Source organism: Elephantulus edwardii, unplaced genomic scaffold, assembly GCF_000299155.1.
Source record: "Elephantulus edwardii isolate Elephantulus edwardi_28Jun2011 unplaced genomic scaffold, EleEdw1.0 scaffold00193, whole genome shotgun sequence".
NCBI lineage: Eukaryota > Metazoa > Chordata > Mammalia > Macroscelidea > Macroscelididae > Elephantulus > Elephantulus edwardii.
The window spans coordinates 3,958,662-3,968,225 of record NW_006399943.1 but is presented as its reverse complement, the minus strand read 5'-3'; the positions used below and the strand labels follow the sequence as shown (position 1 = coordinate 3,968,225).

Below are 9,564 nucleotides of genomic sequence, written 5' to 3'. Positions count from 1 at the left end.
GTAGACCACACACCAGATGGACCCACAGTGTAGACCACACACCAGATGGACCCACAGTGTAGACCACATACTAGACGGGTCCACCGTGGGGACCATACACAGGGTGGAGTGTGCTCCTCAGAACAGCCCATCCTGCCAGACCCAAAGGGCAGTTTCTCACCAGAAACTGGGCTTGGGAGCAGGAGTGACAGGAAGGGGGCCAGTGGTGAGTGGGGCCAGGGAGGGGGAGGAGCTGCTCCGTGGGGAACTGCAGTCAGCATCATGGGGCCCAGCATGCAGCAGGTTCCTCTTAAGCCCCCCAAACTGCACTAACATGTCCAGCAAACACCAACTGTGCTGTCCATGCGCTAGTGTGATGGCCCCCAGGCCACTGCCCAGACCTGCTTCCTGGCTCCAAACCCGCTGAGGGGTGGGCAGCAGGACCCAGCTGTCCTTTAACTTGTCAGAGGCAGGAGCTCAGCAAAGCCCCAGGTCCAGGTTCACTAGGCTTCTGAGAACAAACATCACTCTGGGCTGAATTAAAGCCACTATCTGTCTCTTCACTCACAGCAGTGCCAGGCGGGGCCAGGGGAGTGGGGCCAAGGTGGTCAGCCCATCTCAGCGTCCACTGGAGGCCTCCAGGGGAGCCCCCGGGTATGTTCTCACTGGGCATCCACTGGGGGTCTCCTGGGAAGGCGCCAGGCATGTTCTCATTGGGTGCTCACTGGGGGTGTCCAGGGAAGACCCCGGGTATGTTTTCCTGAGCGCTTGCTGGGGGCTAGGGCGGCTCTGATGAGAAGGAGGCACCAGCTCTTCCCAGGGGCCAGCTGCGTACCCTCAATGTCACTTGAAATCGGGCCACTGTCGCCTGTGGTCCTGGGCAAGGAGACCCTGAGTGCTGACGCCCGGGCTGGGTCTCATCGCTGATGGTCAGTAAGTTTGCGGCTGACTGCAGGCTGCCCGTGGAGACCCTGGGCTCCAGCACTCGGGCCAGCAGTAAAGAGAGCCTCACAATCAAACAGGCCGCGGGGATGTTTTGGTTTCTCACCCAAACCCACTGCTGCTGATCCGTACCCACAGCACAAGACAGCACAAGTCCCTCCAGGGACTCTGAGGCCCTGAACTGTCACAAGGGCTGCTGGTCTCAGCCTTCTCCTGAGGGGAGGTGGTGGGTCTGAACCATGGCCCACGCCCAGCCTAAGTGCGCCGGAGCCCCTTCATTGACAGGGAAGCTGTGTGACTCTGCCCCGGTCCCGGAGGAGAGCAGTAGCGAGGTGACAAAGTCCCAGACTGTGTAAGGAGGAGCAAACAGGACGGGAGACAGGCAGCGAGAGGCCCAATGCAGGGCCCCACCAACGGTCAGGGTCAGCTAAAACACAAGGGGTACTGATGACCGGTGACCATCAGAGGTCCATCGCAGGCCCCTCAGGGGAAAGGCCTGGTGACCCCTCCACAGGAGAGAACCGCGCGGGCCTGAACCAGGCTCTCTGAGGACGCTCTGGGCCAGCTGGCTGGGAGACAAGAAGCCGTTCTTTCTGTGGGAGGGTTAGGTTTTAATTTTTCACTGAGAGGTAAGTGGATGTTGGCAGGGTGGCTGGTGGTCCACTCAGGAAGCAGCTGGAGGAGACCCTGGCTTTGGCTTCATCTTCCTGGGAACTCGTAGGGCTTCTGGGACAATAGAGGGGTGCACCAAGAGGACCTGTCCCCAAAATAACAGAACTTAAAGCTGGGAGCCCCCCAACACGTCTGTCAGGAGCAGTGCTGGGAGGTGACGCAGAGCTCAGCCTCGGGCCTGGGTCTGTGAGCACGCAGGAGGAGGGCTGCCGGCTGCCGGCTGCCGGCTGCCTGGGATGGGCCTGGCTGTCCACTGAATGAGACATGGCCGGCCTGATGCTGGACAAGGTGAACGGAATCAGGTGAGCACACCTGGGGGGAGGCTTTGGGTCCTGACCAGCTAATCAGGCCAGAGGGGACCCTGCCGAGTGAGGGACAGCTGGTGCCAGACGCTGACCGGGACAGTGACGGAGGGGCTGGGTGGGGCTGGTTCCTGGTTGAGGGGTGTCTTCTCTCCCTCCTTTCCTTCTTCCTTGCCCACATTCCTGAGCTGAGACCCTTCATCTACTGGGAGCCCTTCCCGACAGGAAGCGCGCGGTGGGGGGAAGACGAGATGGGCTGGAGGGAGAAAAGATGAGGGCAGTGTACCCATGTCAGAGAACGACCTCCACTGAGGGAAGGCCTGGTGACCCCTCGAATGAAGATGATGACCTGGGGACCCCATGGGGTAGCTCTCACATGGGCCATCTGGCATTGAAATAAATTCAGCCTCCCTCAGTGACAACCTTCTTCAGAGGGGAGGGAGCTCCCCTAAACCCTCTCCCCTGAGGGGGAGACCTCGACATTGTTTGCCTAGAAGCAGGCGGCAGAGTTGACCTGAGCATCACGAGGACACCTTCACCTCTGTGAACATGTCCACAGCCGCACCCTGGTCCGGGGGTCTCATGACCTCGACAACGCTCACCCGGACAGGAGCGTCTGAAACGGCCAGTCTCCATCCACCTTCCTCGCACCCCTTGGCCTTGCCAGCAACATTGCATTGTCAACAAAGGGCGGGGCGTGTTCCTTCAGGTTCTCGGGGGTTCCAGGGAATGATCCCCCCCGCCCTGTACAAGGTCATTTGGTCACCTGGTCCCTTTCTCTTCCTCTGAAGGGCTATTCAGATACCTGAGTTGGACAGCAACTCAGGGGGTCATGTTAGTGTCCACAGGGACTTTTCTGAAGGGGACAGAGCAGCTTCCGGACACTCCATGGTCTTGCTGTTGGGGAACTGGGGCACGTGGCACTTTTTAGGGGTTTCAGGCCAAGAATCACCCGCCCGCCAGCACATGAGCTCCTCAGAGCAAGGCATATCTGCTTCGTCGTTCATAAGATCATGCTCAGGACAGGGTCTAGGGCTGAGGACATGCTCGGGCAGTGCCCTGGAAGGGTGGGTAGATGGAAGGTGAACGGCTGTGGGTGGGTGGATGACTGCGTAGACGGGTAGGTGGACAGATGTGTGGGTGGTGGTATGTATGTATTTGTGGGTGAGTATATGAATGGATAGATGGGTGGATGTGTCACTGGGTAGACGGATGAATGGATGATAGACGGGTGGGTGGGTGAACTGATGGTGGATGAGTCGACACATGGGTGACTGACTGGACAGGCAGATGGAAGGGGAGACAGAGACCAACAACTTGCCAGGGTGTGAGGACACTTACGTGGTAGGAGGCACGCTCCTCTCGATCCATAGGCCGGGTGACGTACATCCGCCCTGACATGGAGTCAATGCTGAAGACGTCCATGGGGGGCTGGTCGGCGCCCACACCTGTGATGCTGTACCGGATGGGAATGTCATTGTCCTTGTCCGATCGGATCTGAGAGGAGAAGCAGAAAGGGACCGTCAGCCTGTGGCCTGGAAGAGTAACGTGCAGCCCAGCCATGCACCCTGTGTCAGGCCATTCCTGAGGTATGCGGGGGGCATTTGCACCCCTTCACCCACTGTCCACTGTGGGGACAGCACCACCAGTGAGGAGCTCAGGGCCCTGGGTGCCCCACGGGGCAATGGAGTCCAATTACAGGCTGCCAGGAGACCTGGGACACCAACGGTGTTAGCAGCGTAGCTAATGGCCGCCCAGGGCCCCTGTTCTGACTCTCCCACCACGGAGCTCAGGAAGGCGAACCACAAACACCAGGAGAACACCATCTGCTGGATTCTGGAGGAATACTTGGCGCCCTTTTATACCGAGCCTGCGTGCGGAGAGAACAGGCGTGTTTGGATGAGCAAAGCCCACTGCTGTCCACTCAGTGACTGTGACCTTCAGTGACCTGCAGGACAGGACTGCTTGAGTGTCCGTATCTCGGGATGGCCCACCTTTCCCCTGTGGCGTGACTGTGGTTCAAGTGGCTGACCCTCAGTTGACAGCCCAGTGACTTAATGTACAAAGGACATGGAATCATCTCATCTTGTGCATGTTGACAGAGGCACTCAGTGAAGTGTCCCCTGAGCAGTAGGTCACAGTTAAGGTCATGGGAACAGGGGCTGTGACATGAAGTGGCCAGTGTCCAGAAGCAGCACCCCAGGGCGGCAGAGCCGGTGACAGAGGGAGCTCTGGTGCCTTGGTCCACAAGGAGCCACGCTGTCACCCCACTGGCAGCATCTCTGTGGCATCAGAGGAGGACGCTGAGGGGAGGACATCAGGGGAGGACGCCGAAGGGAGGACGTTGAGGGGAGGACATCAGGGGAGGACACCGAGGGGAGGATGCTGAGGGGAGGATACTGACACTGACGGGAGGACATCAGAGGAGGACGCTGAGGGGAGGACATCAGGGAGGATGCCAGGGTGAGATGTTGAGGGGAGAACACTGGGGTAGGGACTAGAAAGGAGTCTCTGGACCAAGGGAGGCCTATTGGCTAGGACACTCAGGCAGTCTCTCTCCATGTCCCCCGCTGTCCCAGTCATTCTCTGACCTGCTCCTTCAACAAAGACACGCTGGTCCTCTGAAGGCTGCTGTGCTGGGCACCGGGCTCAGAGGCCTCCAGGACAGGAGGGGAAGAGGGCCAACAAGGCCACCATCTTTCACTCTTTTTTTTCTAAATTTTATTAATTGTGTGTGTGCGTGTACCATCAAATCAGATCTGACTGGTACAGGAGGAGATTGTACCTCCTTCCCCGGCAGAGCATCTGGTGGATTCGAACCGTGCACCTCTGGGATTGCATCTTTCACTCTTTAAAGTTAATTTTCTTCCCAGTCTGTGAACTTCCTTTTCAACCTGTTGGAAAAGCCTGGGGTGCAATTAGGGCTTTGATTTTAAGACAGTCCCATTTGTCCATTTTATAATCTGGCTGTACATTTTTGGAAGCCAATTCGTGCTATTGACAAGGGCTTCTAACTTTGTTCCTATTTCTTCTCTCTGATGATCTCGATGGTTGTTGTTTTTTTTTTGTTTCACCCCTATGTCTCTGATCTGCTTTCAGTTGTTTTGTGTGTGTGGTGTGAGATGTGGATCCAGTTTCAGTTTTCTGTAGGTAGATAGATGTCCACTATAGAAGGCAGTATGCCATTTCCTCAAAAAGCTGAACATAGAAATCCCATACGATCCAGCTATTTCAATACTAGGAATATACCCCATGGGTATCAGAGTTGAGATACAAAAGGAAATTTGTACAACTCAGTCTTTGCAGCTTGAAGCAATGTATAGAGAACCTGTAGTGCATTCACACAATGGAATACTATGTAGCACTAAAAAGCCACAAGTCATTATAGCAAGGGAGCTCTGGTGGCCTAGTGTAAAGAAGCTGCACTGCAATGCCAAAGGCACGCGGTTCAAATCTACCAGATGCTCTGCTGGAGCAGGAGGGACAATCTCCTCCTGTACCAGTCTGATCGGATTTGATGGCATACACAAAATTAAAAAAAGAAGGCATTATGGCGAGTGGAAGAACTTGGTCATAAAAGGACTGATGCTGCCAAAGGCTGCTACTGTGAGAATCGCAGGATAAGAGACCCAGCTGTGTACAGCTGTCTAAAGGGGAATGGGAAGGGGAGAAGGGGGCAAAAGAAGGGGAGGGGGAGGCCACTAGGGCAGCAGAAGTTAGAGGGCAGATGGCGGGGGATGGCATAGGTAAGATGAAACGGGGACTTGAAGAGATGGTTGCTAAAAAACATAGGTCAATAGTAATTATAGAAACAAAATGTATATGGATGTTGTAAAAATATAATGTACAAGAATGAAAAAACCCCAAAATAAAGTTCCTTTTTCTTGCAGCAAAATCCATGTTACAAAAAGCAGACTACTGTAACTATCTTCACGTGTGCAGTCTGATAATGTTGACTGCCCTGGTGGCATAGCAGTTAAGCACTGGGCTCCTAGGAAGAATCTGGAGGTTTAAATCCACCAGGGGCTTCACGGGAAGGAGCTGCGGTCATCTGTCCCTGTGGGATGGGTCTGCTCTGTCACATGGGACATGTGGGCAGGGAGGACTCCATGACGCCAGACAGGCTGCGGGGTCACCACCACTGCATGCTTCGGGTTTTCCACTGCCCTTTAATGAAGGGCCAGTGCTGACCCCCTGTGCCACCAGCCTCCTCTTAGATAACAGAAGGTATGTGATACCAGGGGACAGGCTCTGGAGGCCCGAGGTGCAGGTTTCCTGCAGGAGTCCGCACGACAGCGTGAATCTGGGGGGTGGGCCTCCCAGCAGTCCTGCCAGCAGAGTCCCCTTGGGACATGTGTGTCAGACCTGTGTCACACCTGTGCCATCTTGAGAACCTCCTCCCGTGTTTCAGCACACCTCCAACCACCAGGGGATGCCCCGGTTGGCGGGAGCCCACCAGCCGCACTGCGGGAGGGTGAGCCTGACCGTCTGCCTCCGCACAGCTCACGGTCTCAGGAGCCATTGGTGGCTCCACGCTGTCAGCAGCCATGGAGCTTTCTATCTCATAATCAACAAAATATTCAAAGTAGAAAAGAACTTGGCCATGAAAGGCTTAATCGAAAGTAATAAATTATAAAAAGGGCTGTGGAGGAAGGAATGCATTTTGGGAGAAACTACTGGAAGAATTGAGGGAGGGCAGGCAGGGCTTGTGGGGGGTCAGGTCTGCTGTTGTGGACGGCAGGGCTCCTTCACACACACACACACACACACACACACACACACACACACACACACGCATGCGCAGGCACACCCCCCAACATGCATGAAAATACCCGCACGTGAACAGGCATGACCACAGGTGCACACCACACGGACATGCACTCATCTAACACACACAAAAACTTATGGCCACACATGTGCACACACCCCCTTTTCACACATGTGAAAACCTAGGAAGACATGCGTCACATACATAAATGTGCGCGCACGTGCGCACACACACACACACACACACACGACTGGATCTCCCTCCTCTGTCTCTATTCTCTGTTTGGACACGCTGCTCACCTGTTCCCCTTTGATTTTGTCTTGACATTTTGACATTTATGGGGTGCATTTAGACCCTTGCCTGGGGCTCATTCCTGAGTAAGTGCTACATTTCTTCCCTCTTGCAGGTGATGGAACAAAATTCCTCTCAAGAGCAGCTGGTGACCCTCCTCTCCTGAGCCCCATGGGGGCTCGAACCCCTGGATAGATGCAGTGAACCAGGTGGGGTGGGCAGACCACCCGGCCCCCAGTGGTGGGTTGCATTTGGCAGCCACTGCACTCCTCCACCCCTGCCCTGTGGAGATGATTCTTTGAAAAGGGACAATTTCCTCTAAGTGCTCTTGGCTTCCCAGGGCCTGGCTGGCTCCGTGTTGGATCCCTGGCTCCAGGTCTTTAGGAGAGCGGAGAAGCAGGTCAGGGTCCCAGGGCCCTGCTCCCCTGCTTGAGCCGCTCCTGGGCCCCAGAGACACCAACATGGGGTCTTCTTCCGGGGGACCACCTGGGCAGACCTGGCCTGTGCACACAGTCGGGCCTCGGCATCATCGTTCTTTTGTTTATTGTGGCAATACAGAGCAAATATTGTCTATAAAATACATTCGAATCGATTTTTAGTGATGCCTAACTGGGCAGATTGAAGAAGACGAGCAGCTTTGCAGTTCTGTGTGCTAACAGGTGTCACACCAAGGTGGGTGGGGCCTGATCGGACATAACCTTGAAGAGACGAGGGCTCAGAGAGAGGCCAATGGCAGCTTCCAGCTTCGAGCCAAGAAAAGAGGGCAGAGGGCCTTGGGCATTCAGTGTTCAGCAGCCGCAGGTCATGCACTTCCATCCTGTACGATGTCCACCTGGGGTGCTGTTGCTGATAGAAAAGCCATACCTGGAACTCTGAGCTGCACGCTGTTAAATGGCACTGTGACGCGACTGGAGGGCCTGGGCTGATCACTTTATTTGCTTCTGATTTATTTGAATGATGGAACAGTAGCTCAGTGGGACTGCAGGCCCCCCACCAATGGTGCTTAGTGTGAGTGCCTGTGGGACTGCAGGGCCCCCCATGGTGCTTAGTGTGGACGCCCGTGGGAATGCAGACTCCCCGAGAACAGTGCAGCCTGCTGCGGAGCTGAGTGTGAGCCCCCGTGTCTCATGCTGGGGACAGCAGTCTCTGCATGCTCCCTCGTCCTTGAAACATGATCAGCCAGACCGGGGCCAGCACGAGTTCCTCCGCTGTCCCCTCATCCTCAGCTCTTGGACTTCACTGTAAGAGGCTCGATGATGCTCGTGTCCTGTGCACGTTAGGAAATCCCTTCCTGGCTGAAGCTGCCTTCAGGGGTTCTCCACCAGGTTCTCATTATGAGCAGAGGTACTGGGACGAGGGAGGAAGGGTCCCAGCCGAGTAGCATCAGGCTCCGTTGTGGCCAGGCGGGGGTGTCAGAGATCATGACAAGCGTCAGAGTCGTGCGGATACTACCCAGTCCCGTGAAGACGTTCTCAGACAAGCCACCTGAGGGGACGGTCAGCCAGACGCTTCTGGGAAACACCCTTCAGGTCATGCCCACCTACCCAGAAGCAGCTGTGGGGTTACAGAGGCCATCCACGGTCACCCCGCTGGTCCCTGCTCCCGCGGGCATGCAGCCTTTTCCTGTGGGAGGACACCAGTCCCCTGTGGTCTGGGGACATTAGATGACAAGATGACTGATGGTGTGGTGAGCCGCAGAGTGAGGAGAGCCACCTGTTAGTACCCAGAAAGGTGGACTGACAGGGTGGCCGCAGCCTGGGCTCGAGGAGAGCAGGACTACGAGGACACTCAGACCTCAGGGTTTCACTCCCCTGTGCACGGGTCACTACAAGCCAGCACCGACTCGGCACCTGACGGCAGCATCAAGAGTGACCGCCACATGGGCAGCACCACGTGTGACCACCACGTGGGCCGGGCAGCACTACATGTGACCACCACATGGGCAGCACCATGTGTGACTACCATGCAAAGTGGAACAGAAAGCGAGCACTGGGGGACAATCCCTCGGTGAGCCTGGAGCTGAGGTGATGACTGGATATGCAGTACTGGACCGCAGCATTGTCACGTGGTTGTTCGGTGCCATTGGCTGATTCCAATGCCCAGCGGCCTCATGCATGACAGTGACCCTGCCCGGTCCTGTGCCCTCCATGGCCCCACCGTGCTTGAGTCCATGGTGCAGTCACTGTGCCAGGCCATCTTATTCACTGGCGGTCTCCTGTACTGACCTCCACTTCTCCAAACATAACACGCTTGCCAAAGGCTGATCCCTTAATGAACGAAGGAAGAGAAGTTCAGAAGCTCTACGAGCTACAAGTCAAGTGAGAAAAATCAACTCCCAGGCCCTCACCCCACTGCTGTGACTGAGGGCATGGGACGAAGGAGACAGGTGAGGTGTGCAGACCTCGACATTCAAACCTTCAACTTGAAGCTGCACACCATCGCCTGCAGCCACTTGGAGATGAAATTCATTTGCAGTCTTGGGAGGGTCTCTCCCGTTCTTGTCAGGCTGATGAATCTGGTGACATTGCATAACCCAGAGGTTCCTTTATGCAAGAAGCGAGAACAAAGCTAAAAAAGGGCTTCAAATGGAAAGATTCTTCCCCCCTTCTA

General features: G+C 55.7%; 1 protein-coding gene across 1 annotated transcript in view; it reads right to left on the bottom strand.

Annotated features, from left to right (window-relative positions):
* CDH4 (cadherin 4, type 1, R-cadherin (retinal)) overlaps positions 1-9,564 on the bottom strand; it is a 104,556-nt gene that overhangs the window by 37,706 nt on the left and 57,286 nt on the right. Inside the window, exon 4 of the mRNA XM_006896931.1 lies at positions 3,237-3,392. Within this exon, the coding sequence (XP_006896993.1) occupies positions 3,237-3,392 (156 nt within the window). The remainder of the gene's footprint in view (positions 1-3,236; positions 3,393-9,564) is intronic.